Source organism: Phaethon aethereus (assembly GCF_964289735.1).
Source record: "Phaethon aethereus genome assembly, chromosome: 2".
Lineage (NCBI taxonomy): Eukaryota > Metazoa > Chordata > Aves > Phaethontiformes > Phaethontidae > Phaethon > Phaethon aethereus.
This window is the reverse complement of record NC_138582.1, coordinates 15,268,156-15,287,056: the sequence shown is the minus strand read 5'-3', so window position 1 is coordinate 15,287,056 and position 18,901 is coordinate 15,268,156. Positions and strand designations below refer to the sequence as shown.

The 18,901-nt window shown below is 36.2% G+C and overlaps 1 protein-coding gene across 1 annotated transcript in view; it reads right to left on the bottom strand.

Moving 5' to 3' along the window:
- The window catches only part of TAF2 (TATA-box binding protein associated factor 2), a gene marked incomplete at both ends in the record, with an annotated part of 62,120 nt that extends 44,250 nt beyond the window's left edge, over positions 1 to 17,870 (bottom strand). The window contains 9 exons of the mRNA XM_082015065.1: positions 799 to 898; positions 2,163 to 2,276; positions 2,843 to 3,027; positions 4,271 to 4,502; positions 4,877 to 5,018; positions 6,371 to 6,489; positions 15,291 to 15,451; positions 16,252 to 16,309; positions 17,821 to 17,870. Coding sequence (XP_081871191.1) covers positions 799 to 898; positions 2,163 to 2,276; positions 2,843 to 3,027; positions 4,271 to 4,502; positions 4,877 to 5,018; positions 6,371 to 6,489; positions 15,291 to 15,451; positions 16,252 to 16,309; positions 17,821 to 17,870 — 1,161 coding nt within the window. The remainder of the gene's footprint in view (positions 1 to 798; positions 899 to 2,162; positions 2,277 to 2,842; positions 3,028 to 4,270; positions 4,503 to 4,876; positions 5,019 to 6,370; positions 6,490 to 15,290; positions 15,452 to 16,251; positions 16,310 to 17,820) is intronic.
- Between the last annotated feature and the right edge of the window lie 1,031 nt (positions 17,871 to 18,901).

Sequence of the window (18,901 nt, the reverse complement as noted above, 5' to 3'; positions counted from 1 at the left end):
GCACCCACACCTTTAGCACAGACAGCACAAGACTGATGAGCTGAACACATATTAAGCAGGTAAGGACAGGGTACTGGGTCCCCATGTGAGTAAGGGATGTAAGTGGAGCACATGGGGTTAGGAATCTAGTATTTGGAAAAGCAAGGGTAAGAGAATGTGCCGAAAGGGAGCGGAAGAAGATGTACATCTTTCTGTGAATGAATGTTACTGGCAAAGAATGAAGAGTCACTGCTGCTATCACTAGAAAGTACCTGTCTGAGCATTGCATGTGGAAATGGAAAAGAAATTTCTGTTTACATCTTACAAGAGAGGAAATCCCTTCAATGGGCATTTTTTACTGTTTCATTATTTCATTTAGTACTTAAATGACATTAAAAGATATATGATCCACTACTGATCCAAGCTAACACTGGAGCCCTTCTGAGCTGTATGGATGACCATCACAGTATAACAAATTCATCAAATATATCACCTTATGAATCTGATATTCTATTCCAAGTGTTTAAAAAGTACAATCTTTTTTGACTTTTTCTTTCTGTTTTTGTGCAAAAGCCCAAACAAAAAGAGGAAAATTAACTGCACAGACAATGAAAATTATTATTCATAAGGCAGTCACAAAATTGTATTTTCGTTAATATGTTTGGTGTTTTTCCTTGCAGCAGTGGTAAAAATAGTTTGGCTCTAAGTTTTGTCACTTTTTTAGATTGTAGTGCAAAACTGTATTATATTCTGGTTTTATATTGCATCTTCTTTGATGTAAAATGTCTAAAATATATAGAAAACATTACTATTATGTACCTGTTTAATCCAGTGGCGATACTCATTAACACCAAAGGTTTTTTTCATCCAAAGGCCATAAATATAACCTGAGATTCCCTTTAGCACCCATTCATCTGACCTATAATAAGAAAGAAGCATGAATGATAGCACTTCAGAAGGTATTTTGTACAGAGTGGTATTTTTGACCAGCTCAAAATAGCCACAAATTTCAGCAGGTTATATAACTTCTCTAAGTCAATAGGAGTCTGATGAGCTGTGAACCAATTTATGTAACTTGGCACCTGGATGGGACTGATGAAACTGAAAAACCAGTGAAAACTGAACTTTTACCACAGAATTCCAGATTAAAATATAAAACCAAACTATTTTAGCTGAAACAGTAACAATAAAACAGCAGAAATGGACACTAAAGTTAAAACAACTAATCTATATGGTCTTAATTTTTTGATATAGATATCAATGCAGTGCAAAAGATTTGGACAGCAAGTACACCAAATATCTCACAAAATGGTGGGCACCCATTTAAACACCTCTTTGGAGAGTTGTGTTGTAAGAGAAAAAATTGACAAATACTACAAAATGATGATGAAATAGAATTCTAAACATCAAGAATGACATACAGACTATGATGAAGTGAATAAAGACACAACGGAAGTCATTATGAGGGCGGAAAAAATTGTCTTCACAATGGAAGTAGACCATAAATAAGGAAGAGAGCAAAAGAAATTATAATAGTACAAACATCAATTTAAGAACATGTTGGTTTCTTTTTTTAAGCCAAGGATACTGTGGGACATACAGTTTTGCCATGAAAATAGTAACAGGCGCCTGATATACAAACTGTATGCAAAAGGCTTTATAATAAACACTGATCAGACCTGAAAGAGCCAGTTAGGGGAGATTTTCTGAGGGCTGGAGTTATAGGCAGCTTACCACCCCAATAAATTTGCCCATTTGCCACTAATTTCTGCACTCCCCTCCCTGAACTTCTTCATAATTTATTAGTTCTGTGCCCCACAAGTATTTCTAATGCAGGCAACACTTCTTCATCCAAAATATCTGACAGAAATTTACTAATGATACAAGAGTCTCTCTAAATTTCCAGGTGCCAAAGCACAGTACAATACTCAAGTACCAATAATCTCTGAGAGCAGACATGTTCAATCTCTACAGTCTTTGGAACCTTTATATCTCACATTCTCCTTTCAAACAAAAATTCTCATGGATTTTCATATATTGAGCAGCACTTTTTGGCTTTTTTTTTGCATTCTTCTACAGTTACTATTTCACTTATTCTTCTGATAAAATGCAACATGCAAACTAAAATTTGAGTTGCCTAGATTTACACCATTTTCTAGAGAGTACAACAGTAAAATACTTACCAGGACATTCTTGATATAAAACATCCAAAGAATTGCTGGGCCAGGGCCTGTGCTAAGCACCTCCTTGTCAGTGGAGTTTCATCTATAATCATTGCGCTGTGTAAGAGATTTGTGCTGGACCCCCATAAAAAGAAAATAACACAATATGAGCATAAGCTCCAAAGAAACAAAGTAGAGACCTTGCTTAAAAAATAATAATAATAAAAAAATAATTCCTTCACTGTTTTTTCAATGAGACAGTAACATTTTTTTTTTTTAATACCTTTAATCCAGGCGGATCTCCTGCTACTATAATCTATATAAAAAGTGTAAAGCCAAAGTAGTTTCTTTTAACTGGCAAAACTCTTTTGGACTCCTGGTACCCTACCCCAACTGACAAAAATAATACATAATCAAATATCTGCAGGTAATTTGATCTTAAATATTTCATGCATGGTGTTTCTAATTCAGAAAAAAACCTCTGCCCATATTTTCTTAAAGAAGATACAAATCCAACATCTTTGTAACAGATAAAATTGGAAATGGTGTTAAAAGCCTGTAATGTTAACACAAGCCAGCCTTTTCAAACGACAGAGCCCAAAACTCAGGCTATAAAAATACTAAAAGCTTCACATATTTCTCAGTATTCTAGAGCTTCTAAGCCTGTGGATTTAAAAGGTGTAATTTTCTCAAATACTAACCTGAAAATACTCATGGATGCATAAGCGGCTACTTCAACATAAGCTTCATCTATAAAAACAGTTTTGAAACAGGAGTATGGATAACGGCAGGTAAGAATCTCTTCATAAAACTCAAACACCTCGTGAAGATATGAGGTGGTATGTTTGAGCAATGGAAGTAGTTGTGGTAAACAAAAGTGAGTCACCTACAATCAAAGGAAAATTCGGTACAAGACTGATGAATAGATTTAAATCCATAAACATCAAGTATATTACATAACAGAAAAAAAACCCACAACACAACAAAAATAGAGCTGTTATAAATTTAACAGAAAAAAGGATTTTCAAGCTGTGATAATGACTATCACGTCAGAAAAGCGCACCAGGATGTCCCTCTTAACTGAAAGCAACAACAGGAAAATAATTTTTAGTAGACAATGTACAATAAAAATGTCTACCTAGTGATGTCTATCATTTAAAAACACATGACATTTTTCTTTGATTTTGCAATCCAGTGTCTTTTGGAAATAATATTTTTCTTTTATGCAGTAAAGAATTAGCTATTTTCAAATCAGTCAAGTAGTGTTACTCTTTAGAAGTTTTGTTACAGCTAAAACTACAAGTAACCTTTGATATCACTGTTTTTTCCATAAACTTATGATGCAGCCAGTGATGCTGAATTCAGCAGTGACACAGAAACCAAGCTGAGAATGATATATATCTTTAAGTCAGCTCTATAGAAGTCAAGCTCTACAGAAATTTATCAGTTTGGATTTTTCAAATATCAACAACTGATTTTCTTCTTTTTTTTTTTAACAGCTATTACCTTTCACAAGCGAGTATGTCCAACCAGTAAAAGTCAACAGAATATCATTGTTGAGGAGTAAAATCTGATGTTTGGCTTTGGATTAAGTAAAACATAGCTATTTCGCAGTATTTTCCTATCATGCTTACAAAAGAATATACAAGCCAGTCTTTATGCTGAATTGGTAATGTCAACTGCCTGCCAAGTCCACCCTTACCCAATCTGAAACGACACATGTAAGTAATAAACTGGTGGACTTCAACATTATGGCAACAATCTATCAAGAATGAAAACCCAATGTCAAATTTAGTTCAGACGACTACTCAATTGTGTAGCAATAATTTTCACCTACTAGCAGTAACAGGACAGGTTTAAAGCTATTTTGCGAAACATGCTGTTACCAACTCCAACCAAATTAGCCCCATAAATTCAGGCATAAATGGAATTATTGCTCATTCAAGGCTTTACTTTGGAGATAAATTTAAATACAAGCATTACTAGACAAGTTTTATCATATATGTACTAATGGCGGCCATGTCTAGACATACTCATATTTGACCAACATATACTGGTTGCAACATAAAAATAGCCACTAGCCCTTTAAAAAAACAAAAGAAAACAGAGGCCTCTATGAAGATTATTACCTCATGCATGTATGGATCAACAAGTATTTCAAAAGGTCCTATCGCCAAGGAGATGTTAGAAGCTGCTGTTGGAATAGTCAGCATGTAATGAAAAGTCTTCTTTCTCATGTCGTGGGTATATACAGTTTCCACCAAATCTCCATTCGAAACGGCCACCATTGCAGCATCTACAGTATACTCAAGTTTCCAGGTACACAACTCAGAATAGGAATCAACACAAGGAAACCAAAATCTAGGGAAGTTAGGATTGAGGGGAAAAAAATGGTTAACAGTTATACTTAACAATTATACTATCTCTTTCACAGATGATTTTTCTCTCAAGTTCCAAACTATAATCTTAAATACTTTGAATGTTGACATACTGACTCCTACTACACATTAATTTTATAAAGCACTACTCGTTTCTTTGACATTACCTCCTGCAGAGCTATAAAGACTAGAAATCCTAATCACTAATCATTAGATGCTACTTCACATAGGTAAGCTCCTTTCAAACACAAATTAAGTCTTAGAATTTTTCAAACTTACAAGAATTCAAAGAAATAATTTCCTACACTGAGATTAAATAGGAAATCCAGTCTAACATTCAAAAGGTAGTTTTCTTACCTTGTAGAATTTTGATAACCACATGAAAAGACATGAGCCCCTCTTTCTGCCATGCTGCCCTCCATGTTGGGTACCACAAAATGAAGGCCTCCTTTTGGCTGGTCCAGAGAAAAATTTATATGCACCTTCAGCACTTTTAACTCTGCAGCATATCAAGACCAAAGTTAGAGTAAATATATACAACTTCCATGAAAGTTATTTCAGAATAATCATTCAGTTTTGGACTCTTGGTCTTTCAAGATTATGTGTTTAATTTGTCCCATGTACGTCCACGTCTGCTTACAAAGCGCAGCTCAAAAGCTTACAAAGCTGAGACCTCTTAAGCATAACTTACAGGATGTTAATTTATAAGAATCTTTACTGATTAATAAAAACTGCAGTTGGAGTTACATTTCATCTTCCAGCTCCCCAACAGTAAAGAATCTTTATACAGTGCTTGTACCATAACCATGATCTCCTTTGAACCCTGCTGAAATTTTCTACAAAAACTGCGTGTAACAGGCACATTCTTAAAAGACATGTTATTGCCATTTGCAGTTTCTTAAAACCTCTTATTATAGTTAAAGCTTTTCCTGTAACTGAAGTGTCTTTGCTTTGGTTTAGTTTCACAGAAATCTCACCTATGAATAGGCTGGCAAGAACAGAAATTCAGGCATATGTGAAATTTATCCAACAAGTCATTTTGGCATTCAGACTTTGAAAAGAAAAAATTATACCTGTTTGAATATTTTCCCTTCTAGGCTTGCAAGTAACACAACAGGAACGTAAACAAAATTTAAAATAAACAAAAGTGTCTTTTCCATTAAGGTGTATCTGACAACACTGTGTGAGTCAGCTTCATGATATAGTTGTTTTTTCTCTCACAGGTCTCACAAATCCATGGGAAAAACTGATAAAACCATATATGAAAACAAATACAAGAAGCTAATAAAATCCATGTAAGAAAATAACCAATGTTGGAGGGTAATTTATTAAAAAAGTTACTTGTTCCACAATCTAGTATGCCAGTTTATAAAGTAGTCTATTTTTCACTATCGAATCAGTTTTAAACCAAGCATTCTTCAAAGTGAGATGGGAAAAAATTCATGTAGCTTTTTAAACAACACGCAGAGAGGCATATCTCCTTGTAAATTCTTTTCTTTGTTGGCTCATACATTTTGCAAGCAGCTTCAAACAGTTACAATTTAGCACCCAATATAATCCATTACACCCACATCCTCATGTATAGTTCTGGCTCATGACCACCGAAGAGCTTGTTTGTAAAGGGTGTTGAGAAACCTTGCAAGCACTTCTCCATATTACCAAGAAGCGTGAAGGTATTTTTTCAGACTTTGACTAGAAAAATATAGGTGAGGAAAAAGGAAGCAGTAACCACCATTTCATAATGTAATGCTATTTCTATTTATTTAAATCCACTATCTTCCTATGCAAACTCACAGCTAACAACTCTACAGCATCTTAAATTAAGTTTTTGGTATGGTCTCTTTACTTTACCATCAACATGTTTCCACAACTCTGAGGGAACCTTAATGCAGAGTTCTCCGTTTCCAGCATCTGGGTCCACAGCACTGACTGCGGCAGCATAGGCATTGGAAAAATAGTTGAGATTCCTCCTGTCAGAAATACCCAGTTAATTCTTAAAGTACATGCTGAACCACAAAATACAACTTTTGAACTTATAGAATTTCTATACTGAATTTCGTGGTGCATGAAAACAAGTGTTTTGTTGTGGTTTTGAAGGAGCGAAAGAACAAAAGAGTAAAGATTAGATTCCAAAAATCAGAACCTAAAACTAAGCTCTTATGGAAGTGATGCACAATCAAAAAGACTTAAGCAGTAATAACGCCCAGTAAATGCTCAGTGCTCTTTACTTCCCAATAAGAATAATATTTATGCTTACTGGGATAGCAATTAAAATTCTTGTTTTGGAAAATTTTGGATTAAGTTTGTACGTTCATTCTAAAGATCTGTCTTGAAGATCTGCCTCCTCATATATTGCAATTTTGCTTTTTTGTTGCTTTTCCAAATGTAGTAAGATTTTAGCTTAGCAATGGTGTTTTTCCCCTCTCTTAGCTTGATGGATAGGAATAGGGTTTTTTTATGCTCTTTTAAGTATCACCTAAAATACTAGATGCTAGAGTTTTGGCTTTAATACACTAAACCACAGAAATATGCATTATAGTTTTTAGTTGCTAGAAACAATTTAAAAAAATGTTACCATCGTTTGTTTATTTAGGATGCAGACCCTAATTTCTGTAATGAGGTTTGAGCTACTATATATTAGCTGCTAATTGACTGCACATTTCATTACAAAGTAATACCATTACTTCAGTTGTGGCTTAGATTAACTGTTTTCTACTGAAATGCACAGGGACATGCATGTCTGCTGTTACAGTGGTTATGAGCAGGATGTCATCGTCTTATTATTTAATGTGATTATGTTCAGATGCTGGAGGACTGACCAATCAAGTTAAAAAATAACCTTGGTTATCTTTATGCTACAGCTTTTATACTTTTTCAAAATGGATTTTTAAACTCTGTAAAACATGGAAGCAACACATTAATTCTAATCCTCTAGGATACAGAGTTCTTCAAAAGCTTGCACAATTGTATGGCTGAAGAGAAAGTGTTTGAATTACTGATCACCTTTCTTTCCAGAATATCAAGCATTTAGGTGTGTACCACTGATCAATCCAACCACTGTGGGGGCAAAGTTGCAATTAAGCATAAAGCTATCTGCAGCGTTACTTCACCACAGTTGAGTAAATTAACTTTTAGCTGTGGACTCCACTCTTCCATGGAATCTGAAGTCCACACAAAGCAGACATGATCTCATTTCAGGATTTTACTTTCATCTAACCATTCATCTATTCACCACCCACAGAGAAAACAGCATTCAACCCAAACTACAGTACCTTATTTGGAAGAATGAAGGGTAATTACCCATGCCAGGATCATGCTACAAGTCTAGGTATGTCAAACACCATGCTTATATTCCTAGCCTTCCACATCTAAAAAACTTTGCTAAACACTGACATATATTGAGAACATATTTTCATACAGTTCTTGATCTTTGGCAATAATAGTGCACAAATTCCCTGGCACCGTTACCAAGACTGAGAATGTTAGGAGCAGTAAACTTGTCTACTTTGCTTGGAAGCTTCTGAAAATAGGACGTGAATAGTAAATGGGAGCATATGAGCATAGAAATCCCAAGTTTTAATACATAATCACTTTTTCCTTTTTCATAGCTGGAATGTACCTAAAGATAGGATACAATGCCAAAAAGTTTTAGAAGCACGAGGTTAAATTCGTACACTGGAATATACTATAACTTCAGCTCTGATTCCAGAACAATTCAAACCAATTTGAACTCCAGCTGATGTGCTGTCTGTTAGTCTCAGCCACACATTCCTGCTCTCTCACTTATTAAGGAGACTACTGTTGATCCAATCCTGCAGTGATGCAGCAAAAGTGACAAATGGAAAAAAAAAGTTTTGGTTTTTTTTTTCCCCCCAGACACAATTCAGTGGGTTTAGCTCCCTGATCTAACACACTGAAGGGTCAAGGAAGTGCTACTACTAAGGCATGGGAGACTGTCAGTGAAATCATAACCACCCAAACTGATGTTGCTTTAAGCTGTCTTCAAATGGCATCCTCAGAAGGCAAAGAATACCACTGGAAAAACTCTCTTTAAAAGACGACTGCATGACTAAAAACTATCTTTGTAATTAAAGAAACTAGCAACAGAAAACAACAGTACCATTCTGAGAGACTGTAAAGTCTCAAACTCTTAAATTTTAATCTAAACTGGTTCTGAAAATTCACAATTACTGATAGGAGATCCCTTTCCAATAAATCAGTGAGAAATTTTTCCAAGTTTGAGGATTGTGGTGAACTTGTGGTTACATTTTAAACATCAATGGGTTCACAGACAGGAAAAGGTTATGATTTTATATCAAGAAAGGTAGACTTAACATTTTATGGAAAACAGTCTATTCTGATATTTCTATTTTTTGAAGTGTTCCAATTCAAATGGGTGACTCATTGTAAAAGGAATCCATTAGGGGCTTAGTACAATGGATTAATTTTTTCATAGGTTGAACTATTCTCAATAAACTGGATATGGCCATTTTAACAACAACAGAGCACATGCTGAAAGTTACAGCCCAAGGAACAAAGATACATTTTTGTAATGCTGAGTGTAGATTGACAATGAAAAAGTAATATGCATTCATGTTTCTTCCTGGTAGAGATACATTTGATTATCAGAATTCACCCAAAATGCTGTTAATTACAGACTAAGTGCATGCTTGTTGACTGACTGGAAACAAGCGATCCTGCAGAGACTTATTTTTTAAAGCTACTCATTGATTCCAAAAACCTCCATGTCAACTTCCCGTAGCATCTCTACTAGCTGCAGTGGTGTTACTTAACAGTTACACAGCCCAAACATATAGTCTATAAAACCACTTTCTATCCTACACTATTTAACGTCAACTTGGCAAAGGACGTTCTTTGAGCCACATGTAATTCATTACTCTTCATTACCTGTAATTCATTTACTATTCTACTTTGCTTCCCAGCTACAATTAGCACTTGGTCTTGGAGTCCAACCCCAAAATATATGACACAGTGTATGTTACATATAACATATTTTATAGATCTATAATACGTACACATATAGGTAATTTATTAATAAGGCAAAAATCTGAGTCTTTGGCACACTGAAAAACCTAATTTTCATAAAAACCTAATTTTCATTCTTGCTCAAGGTTAAGGGCTTTGCCATCTTTATCTTCAAAAGTTCTCTATACCTATGTTTATTTCTAACAAAGTATATTATGAATTTACAACTAGATAAGCATCATACCAGTGGCAATGAAAGCTATTTATTGCAGCAAAACAACACATGCTCCGTCCACCAGTATTTTTTCTGTTTTGTGCATTGGTTAAAGGCTTGATCTCTGACTTCTCAGAAGACAGAATATTGCAAGACATGCCCTGAAGGCTACTCTCTCTCACAGCTTACGGTAACTAAAGAGACAGTGAGGATATCCAAACATCTTCATATTTTTAATATTTAAAAACTACAGGCTTCAAGTTGAAAAAACAAAAAAGAAAAAGCTGAACTAGTGAACGAACAGGTATACACTGCCAAGGGTTAAAATTACACTGAAGAGTGTACATATGCATAGGAAAGCATTATGCACATGTTAGCTACCTATACAAAAACATATCTTCCTTTACACTGAAATAATAATAAAATGCAATAGCTTCTCAACCCTTCACCATAGTTATCACACAAACATGTGAAGCACATAACCAGGTAACTGCGGGATCATCATAAACTTCACTCATCACAGATCAAACCACTGCATCAAAACTCCAAACTTTTGCTGTGGCTATTTAATACTTTACAATCCTACCCACAGAATTAAGAAAACTGATCTCCTTTGCCTGTTTTAACATAAAAGGGACTGAGATACAAGCAGTCGTCTCAGTAGTCAGAATACACTCTGTGGGATTTCTGCATACTATAGCCTGGAAAAATAAATCTGACTTCCCTTATACTGACAAAATCGAGAAAGCAACAATTTACAAGGAAAAGAGGGAAGATGAGGAGGACAGAGGTGGGTGTAACACTCAACAACAACAGCCCTAAGACAGGACCAATACCGACATTCTCCAACACTATTTTCAGTTTTTGCAAGATTTCAAACTCTTCCTTAGAAGTATAAGCAAAATGGGATTCTCTGCCACCTCGTGTACACATGGTAAAACTACGGGAATTATTTTATACTTTACAACACTGTTCAGATGTTTGTTCAGCCAGGGACAAAGTGACTGCATTACATAAGTTCATCCATCCACTCTGATATGAAAAAGCTACGATGTTCTAAAGCCTCAGGAGGAAATTACAAGATGGAAAACCAACTTTACTTCTAGTAAAAGTTCTTTCAGTTGTTATCTGAAATTATGCTTTGGGATTGACAGATAAACTGGCAATGGTACCAAAGCTGAAAATATATTGAATACTACTTAAAGGTTTCTAACATTTCCTAAAAAAAATCACCAATTTTTAATTACCTTTTTATTGAGGGTTATTTTGTCATTCAGCAGAAGTGACAATACACAAGACAAAAAAAATTGTTTCACCTTCTGCAACACTGTGAAATGACATAGACCACATCTCAATGATTTTTGCATCAATAGATGACAAAACCCAAAAGCATGACCTGAACTGAAAGCAAGTTGAATATTCAAATTCAAAATACAAAGACCTGATCTGACAGAAGATCTCACCCAAGAAGTAGCAGAGAGCCTCATGGTAAAACAAACAATTTCAGATGGCACAGCTTGTATTTCATAGATGAAGCCCTCTTTAATCTTGACTTTCTCAACCCTCTTTTAACGATGTTTTCTTGCATGCCAAAATTTGCATAACAAACAATTAACTACTTCACTCAACATTCACCTCATATCAGCAAACACAGCTCTCAAGTCATGGATGCTGTAGCAAGTCTTCCCAAAGAAGGGGCTTTAAATACCGAATTTTCCATTTAAATTGAATTCTGTTGCTAACTAAGGGATTAAGAAGCCTTTAAAATACTTTAACTTTTTTATCAAAGTTCGGAGCGAGTCCATTAAATTAAGAACTTTTTCTACATATTGTATATATTCTTTTAGAAATCAACATTTAAGAAAACCAAAAGCATTATCAAAAGCAAGAAAATGTTTATATATAAAACCTTACAACTTGAACTTATTTTTTATTTGCTACACACCACAGGAAAGAGTAAAGATATAAAACAAATTATTTTAAATAAACAGGTTGCCAAGAACCATCTTAATTTCACATTTACTATTTCAATAGACCACTGAAGAAAACCATCCAAAAGGTAACAATCTCTCTAATGCTAGAAAGAAAACATGACTAACCTGTGTCCTCTTCAAAATAATTGATACACCTAGTTCAGCAACAAGGGTACAAAGGACATCATCACTAAACATGCCACAACAAATGAGAACTTGGAAGAGATGACCAGCAGAGCAAGGACTGATTAAATACAAAGACTACTACAAACCACTGCTGTTTCTAAAAGCAGTTCTTTGTAAAGAAGGGCAGAGGAAACTCACATACAAGTTTTTTTTGAGGTACTAATTCTAGAGTTTTTAGATTTCTAATATTTCTGTTTGTAATCTCAAAACTTACCAACCATCATGCTTGATACCCAATTGTGACCAGGTATTTCAATGGAAAAAATACATATTTCATGTAATACTTTGTAACCCATGTAGCCTTTGACTTCTGAGATAGAGGCATGCTAGTTTTTTGTTAAGAATATTTGGTATCCTCTGTCATAACTATGAATAACACAGGAGTTACAAAATACAGAGACTTTCTACTAAGTCTGAATAGCTACTCACACTGTAGCCTTGTGTGTATCAGGATCTTACTTTGTATGCATTGTCCTCAAATTTTGTTCATTGCTCTTAAACAGGATAAAATGAAAAAAAGGATAATGTTCCACTACACCACTAGGACGCTAAACACAGAAATCCACTTTCTCCATAAAGTAATAGAGCTACCCCTCCTGATCCCTTGCTTAACATAACTGAGTGCTCACTCTAATAATTTTAAGTGCTGTTCCTTTCTCACATCTTCTGAAAGTTATGCAGGACTCAGTTATTACAGAATCACAGGACACTTGAGGTTGGAAGGGATCTCAGGAGGTCATCTGGTGCAGCCCATCTGCTGAAGCAGGGCCACCTAGAGTTGGTTACGCAGGACCATGTCTAGACAGCTTCTGAATATCTCCAACGACGGAGACTCCACAACTTCTCTCTGCAAACTGTCCCAGTGCTCAATCACCCTCACAGTAAAAAAAGTGTTTCCTGAAGTTCAGAAGGAACCTCCCGTGTTTCAGTTCGTGTCTGTTGCCTCTGGCCCTGCCAGTGGACACAAGTTAAAATACATGAATTTCCATCTGAATACAAGAAAATGCTTTTCTACTGTGAGGGTGAAACACTGGAGCAGGTTAACCAGGAAGATTGCAAGTTTCCATCCTTGGAGATACTCAAAACCCAGCTGGACAGAGCACTGTGCAACCTGCTCTAGCTGACCCTGCTTGTGCAGTAGGGTTGGACCAGGTGATCTCAATAGGTTCTTTTCAACTAAAAGGACTCTGAGAGTTCGTATCAGCCACTGTCAAACGTGTATAGCACTTTCATTAGAAGTTCTTTAACAATTCAGCAAACTGTAAATTCAACCAAGCCAGCCAAAAGAAGGTGTGAAAACATGAATATAAATTTCAGTAAAACCAAGAGAATACTTAGTGAAAACATTTGCCAGTGGCACTCTCTTACCGAAAAACAGATAGGAGATTTTTACCAAAGTCTCTTCCCTTATCATTTCCCCAAAAACATGTAGGAAGCTACATGTTTTTAAACTTGCTCTTCAGTATCAGATGGTGAATAAATGTGAAAATCTTCCTTTCAAATTTCAAAGTGAGTTTAGGTAACATTCTAGGACTTAGACCCTAATTTACAATGCTAATAAATAATGAAAGTTTGATTCCTTAGGAAAGACCAAAAGCTTTACTTTCTAGCTCTTCGGAACAATTAGAATCTCCCCAATGAGGGCCCTGAATTTTTGACTTACCAAGCAACAGCAGCAGCAACAACAACAAAATCAAGTCACAAAACAGACAGAAATTACAGAATTAATAGACTCAAGTGGTTTGGTATCAGGACTCAAACAAAACTTCAGAACTCTGATATCCAATTCAGTGTCCTATACAAATTAACATTGTATTTGCAAATTGAATTACTGAAACTCTTGTGTAAGTGATGAATAAAGGAATATAGAGCCCCTGCCATAAACAGTTCAAATCCAAGGCCACATAACTTAGGATAAAAAGTAGTACGTGAATCTCAGTAACTGAATAACAGAAGTTCTCTTTAATATTCTAGTTTTCAGACAACAATCACAGAAGTTAAGCCAGGTTTAACCTGAAAAGTGAGATGGGCTAAGAAACATCTCAAAGGCTCTAGTCATTAAGGCAATGGGTAGACAACCTCTTATAGATCTAGTGGTATCATTTGAGAATGACACTATTCTCACAAATCTAACTAGCAGGACTGTATGAACCCTCTGCAGTTTGCTTGGGAATAAGCCTAGCTAGTTCCTATCTGCCTTCATCAGCTGTATGAGTTAACCAAGGTGATATCACCTCTAAAGCTCAGCTAGCAAATCTCTCAGAGCAATCACTGTCGAAAGGGACACAACAAATAGCTGAAGAACAGCAATAAGCATCTTTATTTAGTAGTCTAATAGTTATCCAGATACAGGCACAAGATTTGCCTTATTTCTATTAGAATCATACAACAGTTTGGGTTGCAAGGGACTTTTAAAGGCCACCTAGTCCAACGCCCCTGCAAGAAGCAGGGACATCTTCAACTAGACCAGCTTGCTCAGAGCCCCATTCAGCCTGACCTTGAATGTTTCCAGGGATGGGGCATGCTACTTTTATCAAAGTAATAAGCTAATTCTATATAAGGCTATCTAGACATTTTTAATAAAATCAGAAACTATTCTTACAAAATCTTACTAGGAAAATGGAAAATATTCCCAAGAACTTTGATACCATATGAATATTCTTAGGTTTAAAAATAGGAAGGAACAAAAATGATCATCCAATCTGACACTAAAAATCATAAAAATCAGGAGAATTTTTGTAGGAGAAATTACCATAATAGTTTTTGTCTACATATTATACTGATGCAACCAAACTGATTTACCCAACTATGCTATGGAGTAAAAAACAAACAAGAAACCACAAAAAAACTCCCCACAAAACATCAAACTAAGGGCAATCCTCTCATGTGGAACTCTCATATGAATGTAGTTGCAACCCTGTAAAACGTTCTCTACAATATAAATAAAATGCTATTGCCACAATAATGTAACCGAATTTTCTTTAATTAAATGAGCATAAAGGTTGGGCATAGATAAACCTTTAAGTCCATCAAAGCTAAAACATTTTAGCCAAAGACATTTTCTTACCAAGGAAAAAACACATGAGAAGGATAGTTTCCTAAAACACTGCGAACACTACTGGCATCCACCACTTCCCCCCCCCCCAAGTACTTTTAAAAAAGTTTCTGATACTTCTAAAAAAAAAAAACAAAACAAAGACATGTTTATAAAAGAATTTCTAAAGACGACTAGCATAAGACTCAAAATTATTGCCAAAATACTTTCCCCAAATTAAGTCACCATAGTTGTTTCTGTATGAAACTTATGTTACCATTAGGAAATCACCAGGTCAAACTTGCCAGTACAATAAAATGGGTCATGCTTAACAGCAACGGAAGACACTACACCTGCAGTTTTAAACACATCACTTACTGCTTTGACTCATGGTGACAAACCTCCAGCGTTGGATCATTATAGATGAAAGCTGCTTCTAAATCGTTGACTCTTACTCTGTAAATCCGGCACTGTTTACTGTTCAGTTTGATTCTATTCAGGTTTGCAACAGTGGGAAATATTGTCAGTTCCACATAACCCTATGAAAACACAAATCAAAACCTTCTATAAAATCTTTACCAATTCAAAAAGTAGATATATATTAAAAAAATCTTATTAATGCATTTCAAAGGAAAATTGTAGGTTAAAATATTAATTTTTTATTTAAAAATGTAATTGGTTTGCCCTTTCAGATCTCTAGGATACATTTTCTTTCATATCATTTAACGTTCATTTTCCCCGCTGTGAAATAAAACAAAACAAGAAATTTCAAAATCACTGACAATCATCCTTGTTTTAGTGGAAATGATCTGCCTCTATTGACCAGATTTCAAGTTACTAGCAGCACTGTATTTTTCATCACTGTGTTTTAAGTTTTGGTATCTGAACTTGAGACAATGATTTTTAAAACCTAAGCAGAATCCATTTATGTAGGTATCTAAATTCATAAAAAGCCTCAATGACCTCAGGCTTGAAATTGTGAAAGTCTCTTCAAACCCCACATATAAGCTAAAAAACTATAAATCTATCCCTAACGTCAGCTAACACTGTGTTGAACTTCAATTTTGAATTGCAAGTTGCTTTGTAATACTATTTACAATGCAGTGTCCTTCTTTTAGAAAGCTTTTCCTTACAAAGGTTAAAGTAATCACAATTAGAAGGTATTTCATTTGACGCATCTCAAGGAATGACAGACTTATAAGAGGCATCAGATTACAAAGTATAAAATATAACGAAGATGAAGAACATAATTAGCTTGTACGTGCAGTGTACTCTAAAAGCATGAAGAAAACCCAGACTTTTCATTTCTACTTTCACATTTTATTAAAAAAATACTTACTACAACAGACTTTCTCTGAAAATTTATGTTGTTGATACAAACTACTTGGTGAGTTGTGCTGGAAAAAAAATATAATAATTTAAAATAAGTAAAGTTTTTCACAAATGCAAGCATTTAAATTATTTTAACCCAGCTTTAAAAAAATAGAGTTCATACATGATGTATGCATGCATAGATAAATACTGCTTATAGCATATATTTATATAAGAAGAATTCATGATGGTCTAAGTCTCTTACATGGTCCAAAATAAATAACGAATAAAAATTGCACACACGGTCAGAAAAGTTCCAATAAAACCCAAGTATAGTATCACACCAGTATAAATATCACTAGTAATACAGGAAGACAACAACATTGCTTTTGCGCATCACATAACAGTACGTAAAAATATAGTATTACTAATGGCATAGAACCAAGTTCTAATACTTCAGTGATGTGCAGTATTAGAAATGGCATGCAGCTGCACTATTTGCAGTCAGAAACCTGTGGAAAATTTACCTAGTGAGTTGACTCTCATACATAATTTATGTAAGCAGGTACTATACATAAAAAAAGTAATAGTATGTGCTTTTACAATTTGTATGTCGTTAGAATTTATTACTTTAAATAATGGTTAATTAATCGAGATAGGTATTTTAAACAAGTCAAATGCAGCTGCTTAGATCTTGAATGACATATTAAAACTCCTGGTAAATAAAAACCTGATTTAAAAAATGGAAGATAAAATAGTAATTCCAACTTTTAAAAAACTTTATAAGTTATTGCTATTTTCTTCTGTGGTAGATGGCATCTTCACCAAACTTCACAGTAGTGATATCCATGACTCAAGAGACAAGCTTGTAATAATTCAACTTTCATGCCACATCACAAATTATATGCACATACTCATGTACCCTGTGCAATAAAGTGAATTTGCTTCAGTTGAGCAAGTTCAATAAAAATTCCTACAAGAAAATTATAACATCTAGTATCCAATGATGGATTCAACCATTACCTACGCATTAAAATGTAGAAGATTACAAGACTGATTCTATTTAGAAATACATTTATGTTACAGATTTATAAAGGAATCAAGAAGCTATAAACAGAAATACATAAAGATCCACAGAAATCTACAACCAACTGCTTTACAGCTTGGTTACAACCAAAATAATGACTGTAAAAGTGACAATTTGCTTAACAATGCTACTTGCTGCAGATGCAAGGATTTTTTTATATGTATAAAAAAGCCCTTAAGTCATAAGGGTTTAACACAGCAGTAAGAATGAAACATGGTAGCATGGTCTGTAGTGCTGACATTGTGTGGAGAGATCTCCAAGGTTTGAAGAGCACAATGTAAATATCTTTGCAAGATGAGACTACATGGTTGACACACTCACTGTCCATGAGTGAGTCCATTTACACAATAAAACATACACCTACAACACACATTTTCTAAGTGCAAGCTACACCATACGCAAGAGTTCCAACCTTCTCAGGTAAGTAATTACTGATCAGCCTGGGGCCTGTTTCAAACGTGCACTGCTCTCAAGCATAGCAACTTTAAAAAAAAAGTGGATACTTATAATTTATATGGTCTTGGGCTCTCAAATCCTTTGTCTCCTTTCTTCCTATTCATCCTGAACAGCAGCACTAAACACACACTGCTGACCGTCAGACTGGCATCAACATCATCCTCGCCTGATGGGTCCTTTGATTTTTCCGCGTGTCAGGTCGTATTTTATCACTCATCTCCCCAGTGGCTCTGTGACTCCCAACAGTTAGGCATCTTCAGCTCGAGTAAGCACCATAGTTAATGCACAAACAACATTCAGTCCTTCTACATAACCTTTTACGAGTGCAGCACACAACCCCTCTCTCCACTAGGGGTACGATGATACCAGTTCAGAAGCGCTGCGTGCTTCCTTTCCACAGAAACTACGTAAATTAACCGGCTCACGGAGCAGCGGAGGTGGAAGCTACTGAAGCAGGAAGGCCGCGGCGGCTGGGCAGGCGCTGCCGAGGGGTCCCCGCTCCTGGGACGGCCGGCTGGGGCAAGCACCCTCCGTCGACAAGCGGGAGAGCCGGTGCCGGGAAGCGGGTGGGCCGGGAGCGGGGAGCGCAGCATGCGCCGCAGATCCCCCCGCGGCCCGGCTTTATCGTCGCTGTGGGTGCTGCTGCGGGCGGAGGCTGGGCTGCGGGCTCCCGCGGCTCGTTCTCGCCCGGGGCAGTCGGCTGGGGCCGGTCGGCATGGAGGGTAGGGGCGGCCCACCGGCACGGCGCGGACTCTCCAGACCGCGCGAGGTTCCCCCTCAGCAGCACGCCCGCCAGGCCCCACCAACGCTCTCCGCCTCAGCAGCCGCCATTTTGTTAGTAACCTTTGACCCTTGGCGGTTGAAAGGTCACAGCCCCTTTAACGAAGCTTTATTTCTTTAAGGATAGAAAGTCTTTTGGAATCTTGTTTTCCAGAAGGGTGGTGTACCGATGTCAGAGGAAGCCATGGGGAAAAAAAATGAAGAAAATAAAAAAAACTAAAAAAAAAAAGCCCAGACGTATACGGGGCTGGGTCGTGTCCTCGTACGCATGCGCCCTGCGGGCCTCAGGCGCACGAGCAGGCAGGCGCGCGGCGCACGGAAGCGGCGGCTCGCGCATGAGCACCCATTGCTGAGG